The sequence below is a fragment of the Akebia trifoliata genome, chromosome 2 (assembly GCF_017979445.1).
Source record: "Akebia trifoliata isolate Shusen 1 chromosome 2, ASM1797944v1, whole genome shotgun sequence".
NCBI lineage: Eukaryota > Viridiplantae > Streptophyta > Magnoliopsida > Ranunculales > Lardizabalaceae > Akebia > Akebia trifoliata.
In genome coordinates this window covers 23617103-23633661 of record NC_141376.1, presented here as the reverse complement: position 1 = coordinate 23633661, position 16559 = coordinate 23617103, and the positions used below count along the sequence as shown (strand labels likewise).

The window sequence follows — 16559 nt, the reverse complement described above, 5'->3', positions numbered from 1 at the left end:
GTACCATTTCAGAATGTCTTACTCGACAAAAAAGCCAAATATCGGTCCTGAAAGATGGAATGTTTTTTTTTTTTTTTTTTTCTCGATCAATAAAATACCTAAAGACAAGGATTTCAATCCAATATTACCAATTACCTTGAATTCTAATATTCTTAACATGACATGTATCACATTTTAGGTCATCCATTACCAAGAACATAGTTTTGATGATTCTAAAATGATTTGGACATTGATCCAAGTAATCTAAAAGCATGGAGAAAAATAAAAAGTTTAATCAGATGGCTAGAACTCTTCAATTGATACAGCATGTGAACAAAGAGCCATTAAAGCATAAATTTACATGATCATATCATCATCAAATTATAAACATATAAATAATGTATTTACATTCTTATTCCACCCAATTAATGTCCAAATGCTTTAGTTTCAAGAGCCACTTCTGTGTATCTTGAGAAACACAAGGTTTATATTGTGTCTTCTCATCACCCTCTACATCATTGGATGCCATAGCATCAAATTTCTTTTCTCTGGCTGGGTTCGCCTGTCTGCTGGGATGCCTCACCTTAAGTGATAAGAGACGAGACACTTCGTGAAGGCCACCCCATTTTTCCAATGCCCGTGCAATGTCGTAACGCCCTGTAAAAATTTCAAGATAGGCAGAAAAAAGACAATAAGATCACACCATTTACCTTGTCAACAAAAATTTGCTTGTAAAACCAGACTGAAAATAAGTTCATTTTAATTTATGTATAGGGTGTGGTCATTTGACTCAAGAAAATATCACAAGATCTTGATTGTGTAAACACAAAATCCAACGACTGAGATTTTATGCATATCTCAAGAATACATACATGACATTAAGGATTCCAACCTCTTATAATTATCTGATTATGTGTCAAATCATATCACCATGCTTGCATCAAAACACACAAAAAATGAAAAGAAGAGAAATAGAGAAGAAATTTGATCTTTCGACCGTATCAAGACCTCCAATATCACTTCCAGGAGATCAACTTCCCATGCCAAATCCAAATTGTTCAGTCCTTTATAAGTTGATGATTACAATCTACATGTATACACTCAAACTTAACCTTAAACCAACCAATCCTGCTTGCTAAAACTCAAAATAGAAAACTAGAGTCAAGAATTAAACAATAACTAAGGCATATTTGGTACAAAAAAATTATTTATCGAATCATTATCTAACTTCTTGAAACATTGAGAACAAAAAGTGTCATTATGCAAAGCATGAGGGTTAGTCAATGCTAGGTTGTTTATGGGTGTAGCTTCCATATTTATAGATGCATTTTTTAATTTACTTTTAAAGGGAATCCAAGTTATCCTTTGAAAGAACATGAAATTATATATATAAATAGATAGGGGAATGCTAATGTCTAAGGCTTCATGGAGGACTTTAGCATTCTCCACCACATTCACTTTCAATACTAACAATACACATTTTGTCTTTTAGTGAAAAAGAAAAGGGTATGTTGGTTCTTTTACATAATAAATGATGGTTTACATAATAAATATTTGTCGGGTCCCGTTCAGCACCAAACATTTTGGCCAACATTTTAGCCGACCATTTTTGTCCTACATGGGTTAGAAGTTTTGGAATGGGCTGATTTTTGGTGAGGATGATCTCTACGGTGAGGAGATCATCCTCACCAAAAACCAGCCCATTCCATAACTTCTAGCCCCATGTTTACAAGTTGAAAAATCGTGGACCGTCCATTTTTTGTAAACCATTTTTGATGGGGTTAGAAGTTTTGGAATGGGCTGATTTTTGAAAAATGTTTTGCCAAAATGTTTGGTGCTGAACATTTCCCATATTTGTCTTTTAAATAATACATGCTAAGGGCATTTTATTCTTCGGATTTAAATTCCTTGTTTGCAATAATGTTTTGGGAATCAATAAAAGACAAGCATTTATTATGTAAAGGACCAACATACCCTCTTTTTTTTTTCACTAAATGACAAAATGGGCAGGGGTATTATTGAAAGTGAATATGGTGGAGAATACTACTGTCCCCATGAAGTCTTGGACGTTAGCATTCCCCAATATATAGGGTCCTATTCAGCAGCCAACGTGTTGTCCTATATGGGTTAGAAGTTTTGGATTGGGCTGATTTTTTGTGAGCATGATCTATATGGTGAGGGGATCATCATCACAAAAATCAGACCAATTTGAAACTTCTAACCCTGCCGAAAGTGGTTTACAAATTAAAAAATTGACGTTGCACAATTCTTCAACTTGTAAACCACTTTTGATGTGGTTAGAAGTTTCGGAATGGGCTGATTTTTTGTGAGGATGATCTCCTCACCATAGGGATCATCCTTACCAAAAATCAGCACAATCCGAAACTTCTAACCTATATAGGACAAAATGTTGGCTCCCTAAGTGTTGGCGGCTGGGTGCTACTTATATATATGATAATAATCTCATCAATTATAGGCGATTGATTTTCTTTTCCCATACCTGCACGCTCAAATGACTTCCTACTAGGCATGTAGGTGGGATCCATTCCCCAATTCCTCTGGAATCGAGTTATCTGGATGATTAAACAGATCATTGTTAGACTTCTTGTACAGAATGATTTTACTTTACTGAGAAATATGCAGAATCAGATACCAGTGAAGTGTGGAAACATATAATTGCTAGAATCTAGTATCTAGAAAAGAAAATGTACCACAGTCAACTATTCATACCTCTTCTTGCAAATTCTCAAAGTTATCCCAATAACCCTTTGGTTTACGGTGTTTATAAGCAAGGGAAAGGTTCATCAATGTTGCGATTTTTCTGAATCCACCCATGCGGGTAATTGCCTTCTCAATGTCCACCCTTCCTTGTGAACGTAGTTGCTTTCTCATAGGCATAAATCCTTCCTGCCCGTATTGGGAAATGAAAGTCAAAAGCTCAGCTTTGAGAACTTCAATGTCCCTCTGAAGGCCTGGAACTCTTGGTCTCTGTCTCAATGGATTTGGACCAATGCTATAAGAAACCTGATCGGGTGATTTTCCATCCTTGGAATCCATTTTAGTGCCCGATGAAGTAAAATTTGATTCTGAATATATTATGTTATCACATGTTTCAGATGAGTTCATTGCTTCCTGTTTTTCGATATAATCGCGAATTGCACATAAATTTGATGGTAGATCTTCGTATATAACCTGGAAAATTAAGATTTAGAAATTCATCTTTGAGATCCACCCATCCCATCATTTTGTTTCCAAGTCAAACAGATTTATTGAGCAGTATAAGTATAAGAATTAAGAATTTTTGTGTGGAAATTAATGAGAGCTTCTATTGGCACCCCAACCTTTACTTATTACACCCGAATTAAAAATAAAGTAAATAAGTGAATGATTGAGAATAAGTAAAAGTTGGGGTGCCAACAGAAATTGTTTGAACAGAGTGTTATAATGTTGAGTTTATAATTTGAGACAAACCTTTGTAATGTTTGAAGAGCGTGTTTTAATCTTTACTTGGGGTGTGATAAATAATTTAAGAAATTGGGGTGCCAATAGCAGCTCTAAAACTAATTTACAAATCTTACATAGCCCCAAAATGTAATCATAATTAGAAACTAGAGTAGAAATCATCATCTTCGTACCTCTTCGACAATGGCTTCTGAAAGAAAGGAATCTTTGTGCATTTTTGATTCAACCATGTACTTCAATAGTGTATGATGACTTCCAAGTTGCTCAAGAAGCCATTTTCCTTGGAACGAGTCAAAGTCCCCTTCAACCTGCTCAAAACTGATCTCTTGTTCAAGTTTTTCACATAAATCCAAAACAACTCGCGCATGAAGTACCATATACAATAAGCCCTTGCATCCTTCCTGCCAAAGAGTTGTAGAATGAGTAATTGGGGCAGAGCCTTCATGGATGAAAAAAGTGTGAAAAAACAAAACAGCAAAGATGAAAAAAATAGCACAAAATACAAGGATTCACGAAGTTCGGCAGTGTGCCCACGTCCATGGATCAGACCACTTTTCTCTCATGTTTTACAGCCCTAGAGATCTCTATTTATAGAATTGGGAGTTACTAAAACATGTAAATCTCCCCCAAATAACAAAGCCCCCAAAATAGAAAACCCTAAACAATATTACACGATTGCCCTTTTCATAACCCTAAACCGGCTGGGGTGCTGCCCCTGCACCCCTGCAACTCTGTATAGCGCAACAGAATACAAGATATCTCATACACAACAAAAACGTGTACAAGGAACCTCACCCCTATCCCCGCCTCAATTAAGCAAATAGCAGCACTTATCATTAACTATTACAGAAGAAAAACAAATAGCAGCACTTTCAATTTTCAATGGAATTTAGAATCATATTCAATAGCAGTTGAGTCATTTCAAAAAACATCCATAGCCTTCAGATAGCTGAGATACATTATCATTACCTATTGCAGAAGAAAAAAAAAATGGAGTGATCAAAACTGTGTTTTATATATTAGTATTAGAGTACACTAAACATAAGTATCCCTGCACTCATTTACTTAAAAAAAAAATTTAATTGACATAATATATGAGATTCTCTAAATGCACTTAATGGGCTACAGAATCAGGAAAGACGAGAACAAACCAACATATACTATATATCAGATCCAAAAAATAGAAAATTAGAAATACCTATTAGGGCCCCTCCTACACAGTGAATTGAAAGTTTGATAAACAAGTTATCTTTGTAATACAAAATTTATCAATTTTGAACAAAATGCTTTTTGATAATGGTTTGCAAAAGCTAAGTCAATGTCATCAAGATCAATAATGTCCCCACAAAAATGGTAGCTTCATTCCTAAGATAATGTAAAATCCTTCCATGTACCTGAAGAATTCGAACTTTGTTGTTTTCTCGCGATAAAATCTTGCTGATAGCTAAATTTGGAACAATCCTGCAGAAACCAACTTCATGAGAAAACAAAATCAGAAAGAAAGATATATGATTGGAAAAGCAAGAAAAAGGTCTATGTACTAGGAAGAAATCTGCAAATCAAAAGACATTGATTTGATTTATTTGGGTAGCAAAGCCTAATTCATTCTACTTGAGATTGTTAAGTTACATGGACGAAAGTAAAATAGAAAGTATTAATTAGAGAAGTAAAGAAGATGGGAAAAAGAAAGAAGATACATTGAAAAGAGGAGATACAAAAGAGAGACAAAAGGGAAATGTGATTCAATATTCATCAAGTGTATTCATAGTCACATCTTTCATTTTATTTCTGATTTCTATTATCTATTACAAATATGACCAAGTTTTCCCCTTAAAAGTACTTTATGTCTCCATGCCGCTCATAAGTGATGTCGTGGCTGTGATTTGTCAATAACTAAAATCATGAAATAAGGTTACAAGGTGGATAAGGTCTTGCCCAAGTGATTTCCTTAAGATAGCCCTCTTTCATTCGAAGTCAGTATTTATAGTCTAGAGGGACCTTAGCCGAATGCCAAGAGCTAATATTCTCAGGATCCTCTTACATTCCTTTCTGAAAGAGGCATGGTAGAACGTGATTTTGCACCCTAATATTCTCGGGATCCTCTTACATTCTTTTCCTTTTTAGTCTGCATATCAGCGGGTCATGTCATGGCTTCACGGCATAAAAAGTGCCAAGTGTCGAGGGATCAGGAGTCCATGTCCTCCTTGCCTTATCTGCCACCTTAACAACGATGTCCACTGAAAGAAACCACTAATGATGCGGCATATAATTTGGAGGCGTTCCTCTGGGGAACCATCACATCAGTTACCTTCAAGGTTGGGAGTCAATTTGTTCAAAGCAGTTCATGGTTGCTTAACGAAATTGATGCACATAAGCATTCAGATATTCTCCATTTCTCTATTGTAGCCTCCCAAGTTCAGACAACATTGTCTACTCGTGAACGTAAAATAACTTCTATACCATGGAATGCCTGAACTATTAAAAATTTTGAGAACTTGCAGGAGACATGTTTGCAGGTATCGCCCTTCCCATAGTACAAGATGAAAGTGATGCATAACTATGTGGGTAGGCATGTCGTTGAATATCGGTGGGGATGGAGTGTACATGCACTCACTACTTTGTGTGCCTTCTTCCAACAATCTTGTGACTATTTTCACGAACTCTGGTTGTGGGACTGAGGCTTTCTCTTGCAGTTGCTCATACGATGACGTGAGTGAGACGGTGTGCACTTTTGCATTGCTTCTAAAAGAGGGATTCCTGCTGCATAGATGGATGCTCTGTGCGGTTAAATGACTTCCTTGGAAGCCAACAGGGGCAATGTATTCAGATTCTGCAATTAGCTCAGGTGTTGTAATTCTGAGAGGATATATCTATTTGTATGGGCAAATTCTCGTAGTACTTCTTTGATAGATGTCAGGGCACCTTCAATTACCATAACTCCCAGCAACGCAATGATGGTTGTGTCCGCCACCATAGAGAAACACTTTCCTAACTTAGTAAGACTTTAACTCTTACTAAGGGTCCTTGAGCTCAAATGGATTACCACATTGGCAATCCAACACCATAGCCCTCTAGATTTCATCGAAAACTCAGACCCAAAGAAAACAATAAATAAAAATTCAAATGGGGTGGGGAGGGGGCAAGATTTTGAAAATGGACGGCTATCGAATTTCCACAGAACTTCCAAATTTAAAATTAAAATTAAACAGTGAGAAATAACATTTTTTTTTCAAAGTTGATAGAATTTTGTCCTCTACAACCCTGTGGCATCAAATCATGTTTTGGATGCCACTAGTTGAGCTCAACAGCCCTTAGTAAGAGTTGAAATCTTACTAGTAAGGCCAGTTGGACTATTCATGATATCAGCAGGTGAGTTCCTTTCCTTTCTTCTAGTTGAGGTCCGTGAACCACATTACTAGAAATAGGTCTATTGAGACTGAAGGGATAACTTAGTAGACTACTTTTCATTGGTCAAATCATAGTAACAAAAAAGGGTGATTTTTGAAAAAAAACGCGTTTACAACACGTCCTGCATGTTTGACGATTAATAAACGCGACTTTTTCATTTGTGAAAAAAATGCTGTTTTATTCCTGATTTTTTCATTTTTTTCACAGGAAAAAAAGATTAAACACTTTCTTGTTTTTTCGATGTGGGATTTGATACGTAATGGACTTTGGTGATTCATAAATGTAACAATATGGGATTTGATGATAATAACTTGATTTTATGAATTTTCATTAGATATATATTTTTCAAAACTTTTAATATTTTTTTTATCTTTTTTTTTTCTTGCTTTTTTCTTGTTTTTTTTTCTGTTTTCAACGTTTTTTCCGAAGTTTTCCCTTGCCGATTTAAATCCCTACTCCGACTTTGTGACTATTGGTCAAATTAAAGTGGTCAAGCTTGATTGCATGCGAAGCATTGGAATTATTAGGATTTGGTAAATATAAATGCAAGGTAATTGTCGACAAAAATCTTCTATAGCTTTGAGTAGTAGTAGCTTAAGCTAGAGTCCAAAGTTTCGATTGGCAAATCAATGTCTAATAAAAAACATGGAGAGATTCTATTGCCACACGAACTTTTACTAACAGCACACCAATTAGCATTTGATTGGATCACTATCATATGAGTTTGTGTTCTGTTAGTAAAAGTTGTTGTGGCAATAGAATCTCTCAAAGCACATGCAGAAAAAGGTAGCTTGCAGGAAAAAAGAAAGAAAGAGAATTTAATAAAAGATAAAAATAAAAATGTATAGGTTGTTTGTGACAAATCAAGATTAGATGAGGGAAAAGCATTTTATTAATTTAAATGGTAAAATTCAGTCCCTCTCTGAACAAATATATCTTATATGTAAGAACTCTACTGAATAAACAAAAAGTGAACAGAAAATGAAAAATACTTACTCGGGCAGAGTCTCATATGCAGTCAAAACACTCCATACTTCACGAACAGGTGCCTTTACAGTAATACTAGCAACAACACAACGGTGAACTCCACCATTTTCCTTCAGTCCATAGCCATCTTATCAGAAAATCTAAACTAGAAATGTCTTTCCTCGAGACTAATAAGAGGAGATTACTAGTAGAAATAGAGTGATAAGTTGAATTTCAAAGAAAAGGAATCAAGTAGAAGATTCAAAAAAAACTTCCCCTTATTGATGTTGAAATTGCATTTAATTTAGCAACTCCGTTATGCTAGAGGAAGTGAGAAACAATTCTTTAGAGTTTAAATGATTCATACTCAACTAGAACTGCAAAAAAAAAAAAAAAACAAATGCAGGAGATTTTCAAAGCAACCTTCGAACCCACACTAGAATAAAGTGGAGAAAAGCTTTCAAAGACCTCGGATGAATCAATGCACTATAAAAGGACTAGGCCGAGAAAAGCCCATCTTTTCTAGCAACTGACCCCCAACTATCCTCCTTCAAATTCAACAAAAATTGCAATAAGAAACTAACAAAAATAGACACCGGTTCAATCTACCAGTCATTAAAGCCCTTCCAAACCCAAAATCCAAAGACAACACAAAAACCCGAATGCCACAAAAGATAACACCAGCAAATCCCATCCCCCCCCCCCCCCCCCCCCGCCCCCCCGTTTTTTTTTTAACAGAGCATACAAACTAGGAAATTGATCCAAAGAGGACAGGGCTAATAGTAAGAAAATGCATGGATGAGAAGTAAGGTCACTTCTGATGCAAAAGCACTTTCTTAAGAAGAAAATCGATTACTTGGCAAAGAACTGACTCAAATTAAACCTCAAGATTTCTATGAACTATAAACCTACCACTAATGAAAATAAATCTGTATTGCTCAAAACAAAACTCGGATTAACAGGTACAACATTGAGTTCAGTCAAACTGAGAAAGAAAGATAATAAAAAAAACAAACATTTTATTTAGAAAATGATACACAAGGAAGGCATCAAATGTTAAATATTGCATGAATCCTTTCCTCATAGGTGGCTCTAGCCTCTATGTTCTTGCTGACCTACAACAGCATCCTTTTTAAGAGATAACCTTAACATGAATTAAAGTCGTTCACATCCTTTCGTGACAGGTAAGTTTCATATGAAGGTGTTCTATTTTTAAAATGCTACACAATTAGGACATATCTTGTTGTGTTTTATATCCCCAGCTAGAATGAAAGGTGACAAAAGTAGAATCAATTAATTACCAAGAGGCCATCGAATCTCCGAAAATGAACTTCATCTACCGTGCACGGCTTGTCAAGTCTGCAAACTTTTCCAAACACACCCCAATTATGGTTGAGTTCATTTGAAGATGGAAGCAAAGGACCAAAACTGGAATTGGCGTTAGGGGGGAATTTATCTTTCTCTGACAAAGCACCCGCCACGTGTATGTAAGGAGAAGTAAGGGAAGCCTTGGAAGTTGCAATTGAGGTACTTCCTATGACCAGTGTTTTTGGATTTGCTTCAGAAATTCTTTCAGCCCTAAGAGCTAAAGCTTGAAGGTTTACAGGAAGATCTGACCCAATAATCCTCTCCAAGAAAATGGCTGGAAAGTTGAATCTTGGTATTACGTTGACTTCATAGGATAAAGTTGTTGTTGAAGACCTGCAAACACAGAAAATAATAAGAGAGAAAATTGGAGAATGTACTACACTTGGATTTTATTACGCTATCGTAAGAAATATTTAAAAGAAAAGAAATTCATCTTTTGAGGACAAACTCAAAAAGAAATGCTTAAATTTTATGTAATTCTACTTTTTTCCAATAATTCTCTCATTATTCATAAAAATATAAATAAATAAAAATTTATTTGATGTCTATTACTATTATTATTTTGATGGGTATTGGGTTAGTGGTTAGCAAATGAAGTTGGGTTCAAGGGGGTTTGAACATGGGATGTGGGAACAACACCCCGCATGTCTTACCACTAAGCTAAGTTGGCACTTTGTTGATGGTTATCTCTTCAAGTTAAACAAGTTATGCATCCCCGATGGATCCTTAGAACAAAAATCATAAATAAAATACATATAGGAGACATAGGTGGATAGGTGGACATATTGGTTATGATAAGAACATTGCTCATGGGGTTTTAGGCTTAGGAGAAACTCTAAGGATTGAGAGATTTAAGTTTATTACTGGTCTCATTGGTCTGCTACCTAGCATTCCCTTTTTTCCTAGAGAGGAAGATCAAAGAATTTAGTCTTGTAGTTGGGATGGAAGATTTTTAGGTTAAGTCCTTCTATTATTCCATAAGTTGTGATCAATCTCCAGTGTTGAATTTTCCGACGATTTCTATCTAGGGATAAAAGTTCCATTGAAAACGATTTTCATCTTGATTATCATATTGGACAAAATTCTAACCATGTATAACGTTATTCCACGAGCAGTTATCTTAGCCAATCATTGCTTGCTTTGCCTTTAGAGTGGTGAGTTGGTCAATCATCTTCTTGTCAATTGTAAGTTCTCAAAAGAGATTTGGGCTCATTTCTTGACTTGTTTATGATATTTAAGTTGTTTTCCTTCATTGGTGGCTTCATTATCTCAATCTTGGGATCTTAGGTATTTATAGGTAGAAAGACGATGCTTTGGAGTTTGGTTCCCTTTGTTGTGTGTTGGGGCATCTGAAAGGAAGGGGAACTATAGGGTTTTTCAAAAGTAATGAGCACTTTTTGGGACTAAATGAATAAGAAGATTTTTAAAGGAAAGGAGGAATATGTTTGAGGCATTACCATTGATACAAAGGCATTCATTTTTCAATAGCCCAAACTATCTCTAAGTAGTGTAGAGGTTTATTATTTCAGTAGTTTGTTTTCAGAAGGGATATCATTATGAATGGGAAAGATGGTTTTTCATTTTGGTTTTTTCTTCCTTGGTAGGTCCCCTTGACCTTGTTGGTGTCATTATATTTCTCCTATGGTTTTAATAAATTCTACTAGTAAAAAGGACAAGAAAAATACTTAGCATGTATCCTTTCAAATTTATATAAGATATATACATAAATATATAAACTAGTTTCAAACCAAAATGAGTGAAACGCAAAAGAAAAAGACAAATAAAATAATATTTTCCTATTAAATCATATGTTCAATCAAATCAAGTACATAGACCCAACCTTGTGCCAGATTTTAAGGACCATTTTCCATCAAACTTTTTAAAGTCCCCATCAACCATGGAAAAGTGGAGCTCACGACCATTGGCCTAAATCATGAGCAAATGTTCAAAGTTGTTACAACATAAAGTGATACATAAGATGCATAAGTAGAAATAAACTAGAAAAGTACATTATAATAATTGAATAGAAATACAAGAAAGCAATCAAGGAAGCACTAAAACCTAAAATGTGGAGCCATAAATTTACCATTTGCTATCAAACATCATCATTCATTCACAGTGCATCATGGCTTTAAGTCGAGTTTAAGTTCATTCAGCCAAGTCAAATCAAATTCAACAGAGGCTGAAATAGAATTTAAGCATTGTATAAATTTCAACATATTTCCACAAAATATACGAGAATATATTTCATTTCTACAAGATGACATGAAATTGAGTTGACAATTTCTTATTGTGTACATTATAGTGGAAATTACTATTTATTCTTTGAAATATTTTTGATAAATAGTGAACTTGGACCAAAACAATAAAATTTTAGTTATACAAATGCAAGATTTAGATGGAAATATTTCGATGAATTGTACAATCCGATTGAAATATTCTTTGTTGAAAAACATTCTAAAGATATTAATTCTTTTAATAATAAATATATATAAAAAATCCCTATAGAAAGAACTTATAAATTACACCTTATAATATTCATTAATAAAAAATCACGCATTACATTCATTAGTAGAAATGAAATATGATTAGCTAGGTATCTCTATCATCTTATTTTGATCTATTCTAAGCATATTATAACCGTGCATAGACAATACATGTTCTAATTAAAGAAAGAATGATACAAACAAGAGAATAGGAAGAAAATAAAACTCAATGCAAAGAAATACTACTAAACCTTCTTTCGTCTAAGCTCTCATTAGAACATAAAGTCCTTAAAGGAAAACAAATCCTCAAATTCCTTAAAGGCTTTGCACTAAAAAAAAAAAAATGAACACTCAAGATGATCTCTTACATAAGTGAGTGTTACTTCCCTTTGAACACAGAACTGTTTATCGCCTTACAACTGGCCCAATAAATCACAAAAGGGAGTCAAGGTCCATAGAATCCTTTTTACTTGAGACGAAAGTCTAGGACTGTTAGCTCTAAAACAATAATTATAATAAACTAGGGAAGCACTAACTAATTTTGAAAAGAAAACAAAAAATGGACCATATTGAACATATGAAACTACAATGAATGAGAAAATTAGAAAAGCTTTCACCGCTAACCTTACATAAGGAATACAACTCCACATAAATGATATCAGGGGAAGTAACATGATCCATAGTCAAAATTCTATCTAAGGTAGCACCCAAATGAAAAATGCTACCTTTGAAGGGACTTTTGAACCCCAAATTGTTGATGCAAGAAATTCAAAAGATCATGGATACACAAGGGATTAATAGAAGGATGCAACTGAGAACATTACATCTTAACTACTGACTCAAACCTCTGATCCTCCTCTGAAAAAAATATAGGAACAAGAGACATTCAATTGAAGAGTGTAGCAATAACGTTAGTCTCGCAATCATTGAAGCCCATCTTCTTAAATGAAATAGATACTAGAAATCGTGTTTTGGTTCCATACCAACGATCCTCCCATAGTCAGACCCCATTCCCCCTTCCTACCCTTAAGGAAATCCTTTTATGAAACACCAAAAGTATTTTTAAAATCTTTTAGATATATCGGTATTTTATGTGTGCCGTAAGGACATATGTGTAATTTCATTTATTTTCTAGTTTTATATATATACCACGATTCATAGTGAGAGAGTCAAGTTCAACTCCTCCCACTTTCTCCATTCTTCTCTTCTCTAAACTCTAATCTGACCTTCTAAATGGTATCAGAGCTTTTTTATTGATCAAATTTTGGTTCTCTCCTCTTTTTCTGCATTTTTTTCTTCTTTTCTCTCTTTGTATAAACCAGATTTTTCTAGTTTGATTTTTATCTATTATCCTCGTGGTGGTTAAAATCCTCCAAACGGAGGATTTTGTCTTTGCGGTTGGAAAATATCCCTAATGTGATCATAGATCAACGGATTTTCATCTGTTATTAGTGGTTGCTTGCGGGGTGGTGTGGTGGTTAGGTTTCAAATTGTTTTTATGTCCTTCAAAATACCCTGCGACTTCATCTTGAAAGGTATTGGAGATCTACAATTTTATCTGGAAAGGATTTTGGAGCCTTGCAATTTTGTCTGAAGGAGTTTTAGAAACTTGCAATTTCACTTGGATAGATTTCTCTCTGTTTTTTGGAGATTTTTCATAGATCTTGGATATAAGGAATTCGTGTCGAGGTGATTTTCCGACAGTAGAAAATCGTTTACTAAAATATAAAGCAATTTTATTGATTCTTGGGCAATCGGTTATTTCATCATGGATCAAAAGACTATCTTTGGTATATCTACTAATTTGGTTGGAATTCAAATGATTTCTATTCTCTTAAATGGAAGTAACAACATATAGTGGTCGAAGGCCGTGGAAATATTTTTGAATGCTAAGGGTATGAAATCTCATCTAACTAAAAAGAAGTCTGATTCTCTTGATGAAAAAGCCATTGAGGTATGGGAAGAAGAAGATGCTCAGATTGTTACTTGGTTGTGGAACAATATGGAGTTGCAGATCAGTGTTAACTTTATATTTTTTGATACTACGAAGGAGATTTAGGAACGAGTGAGGCACATGTATTCGGGAACCAACAATATAACCCGAATTTATGAGATCACTCGTAATATTTCTAATTACACTAGGATGATAAGACTCCGGATCAGACCTTCGCTTCATTGATGCGTATCCTTTCAATGCAGAAGCAAAGAGAGGATATAGATGTTATTCGTCTTCTTTCATCCTTTCGATCAGAGTATGATGCAGTCAAGTCTTAGATTTTAGGAAGTCCTGATCTTCCTTTCTTGACAGATGTTTTCTCCAGGTAAAAGAGAACTACTCAATTAGATAGTGGCCAACTTACAAGTGATTGCTAGATTGTGATAGTCGTGGAGGTAAAGAGGGTAGTAAAGATTCAGAGGGAGGCGGTGGAGGTCGTGGAATCCTAAAGTATACCCATTGTGGTAAGGACGGGCACACTATTTATTGGAAATATTAGAGTAGTCAGTTCTAGTTTGACTAAAATTAGTTTATTTAGTTTTATTTCTTTGTAAGGGCATTTATGTCCATTCCCTTATTATTGATTATATATATATGCTAAGATCTCATTATGAGACTTGACTTTTTCTCTTCTAAATTTCTTCTTGGTATCAAAGCCAAAACACCACCCTCTTCAACAATTTTTTTTCTCTTTAATCACCGCAATCATCTAATAGTAGTCTCATCCGGAGTTTCTCCCCTTCGGGGGCAAATTTTTTTTTTCTGATCCATTTTTTTTTTTTTTTGGATCACATTTCTCTTTGCAATTAGCTTTAGTGTTGTTGGGTGAACTTCGATCATCCCTCTAGGTATTCGCTGCTTCTTACAGATCCATTCATGCCCCCCACAATCTCATTTACAAGCTCCTACCTGCTCTGCGATCAGCTCTACAGGCCCTAATCTTCTCTGCGACAGCAGTAGACAAGTGTTGGGTTCACTCCGATCAGCTACAGGCGTTAAACTGCCTTGCGACAGCAGCTGCAAGTTTTTGGGTGCCCTGCGATCAACCCTAGAGGCCCTAATCTTCTCTGCGATAGCAGCAGACAAAGGTTGGGTGAACTCCGATCAGTCTACAGGCATGAAACTGCCTTGCGACAGCAGTTGCAAGCTTTTGGGTGCCCTACGATCAGCCCTAGAGGCCCTGCGACAGCAACAACAATGGTTAGGTTGCTTGCGATCAACCTTACAGGCACTAAACTACCTTGGGACAGCAGCAACAAGCTATTGGGTGCCCTGCGATCAGCCTTAGAGGCCCTGCGACAGCAACAACAAGAGTTTGGGTGCCCTGCGATCAGCCCTAGAGGTCCTGCGACAGCAACAGCAAGAGTTGCTCAAACCTACAGGACTTGCGACAGCAGCAATTGGGTGAAATCAGCCCTACAGACCCTGCTACAGCAACTGTCAAGTATTCGTTGCCCTTGTGATCAGCCTACAGGTCCTACGATAGCAGCATAGGCTGTTTCTGTGATCTACGCCATCTACTTTGGTTTTCTCTATCCCAACAACAGTAATAGTGGCTATTTCGAGTGTTGTCGACAACAATCAATAGTATTATTTTGCCTTACGGGAGATCTCTCTTCAATCCAAAGTTTCTTCCTATTCATAGTGTGCCATGACGACTCACGAAACCAAGGACTTTACTTCAAACCTTGGGGCTAATTTCTCAGTCCAACGTATAACTAATGCCCCTCTAGATGGTCGTAACTTTCAGTCCTGGTCTCGGTTAGTGCGACTTTATTTGGGTAGTAGAGGAAAATCTGGTTGGCTATCAGGTATTGTTCCTAAGCCACCTCTCACTGATCCTAAATTTGAACAATGGAAAATTGATAATTGCACCATTCTTGGATGGTTATTTAACTCCATGGAGCAATGCATCTACACTATGTTTATGTATCATGAGACAGTTTCTTCTTTGTGGTCCGCTCTCACTCAAACATATGCACAAGCTCGTAATAACACGTGAATTTATAAACTTTACCGGGATATTGCTCAGGCTACACAAGGAAATCAGAGTGTTGCAGATTACTTTGGATTTCTTCAGTCCCGTTGGGAAGAACTCTCGCACTATGAGTCTATGGCTGAGTTGTCTACTGAGGTAGCCGGGTACGTAGTCAAGAGAATTGCTCGACATCAGACATATCAGTTCCTCATGGGTCTACGCCCTGAGTTTGAGGCATTGCGGATCCAAATCCTTAATACCATGCCTCTACCGTCCCTATTTGAGACATTTGCGACAATTGATAGCGATGAGCGTCGTCGCCGTGTAGTTCCTTCCCAGACTCAGTCCCCTGTCATTATCCCTGCTCCAGACACAGATCAGATGGCTCTTGCAGTCAACTCGGGTTTCTCTAACTCTCGTACTCAAGGATCCGAAAATCGAGGCCGTGGGATCCGTGGACGTGGTAAAGGTAGTGGTCTTACGTGTAACCACTGTGGGAAGATTGGCCATAAAAAAGCCCGTTGTTTTCAACTTTATCCCCACCTGTTGAGATCTTCTGGGGGACAGCCCCGTGCTGCTGTTGTGGAATCTACCTCTGTTGATTCTGTGTCCCTTGGAACTTTGGAATTTGCAACATCTATAGACGCAGATTACAGCTATTGTACGGGATCAGCTCCAGGCTCAGACTCCCTCCTCCTCAACAGTCACATCTGTTACCACACCTCCAGGTACCTCTTCTGCATTTCATGCCTCTCAGTCTGGCTCTGCTCCTCTGACTTGGGTAATTGATTTTGGTGCCTCTGATCACATGTCCGGTAAGTCTAATCATTTCTTTTATCCCACTTTTCCTACTACTCACAAGGAGGTTCACCTTGCTAATGGGTCTCTTACCCCTATTCACAGCAAGGGTACTATA

At 36.3% G+C, this 16559-nt stretch overlaps 1 protein-coding gene across 1 annotated transcript in view; it reads right to left on the bottom strand.

Moving 5' to 3' along the window:
* Positions 1 to 309: 309 nt before the first annotated feature.
* The window catches only part of LOC147409929 (polyketide cyclase/dehydrase/lipid transporter), a 28047-nt gene continuing 11797 nt past the window's right edge, over positions 310 to 16559 (bottom strand). The window contains exons 3-10 of the mRNA XM_086432110.1: positions 11024 to 11109; positions 9117 to 9516; positions 7846 to 7946; positions 4836 to 4902; positions 3615 to 3842; positions 2710 to 3171; positions 2480 to 2552; positions 310 to 636 (exon numbers count right to left, since the gene is read on the bottom strand). Coding sequence (XP_086288236.1) covers positions 392 to 636; positions 2480 to 2552; positions 2710 to 3171; positions 3615 to 3842; positions 4836 to 4902; positions 7846 to 7946; positions 9117 to 9516; positions 11024 to 11109 — 1662 coding nt within the window. The 3' untranslated portion in view covers positions 310 to 391. The remainder of the gene's footprint in view (positions 637 to 2479; positions 2553 to 2709; positions 3172 to 3614; positions 3843 to 4835; positions 4903 to 7845; positions 7947 to 9116; positions 9517 to 11023; positions 11110 to 16559) is intronic.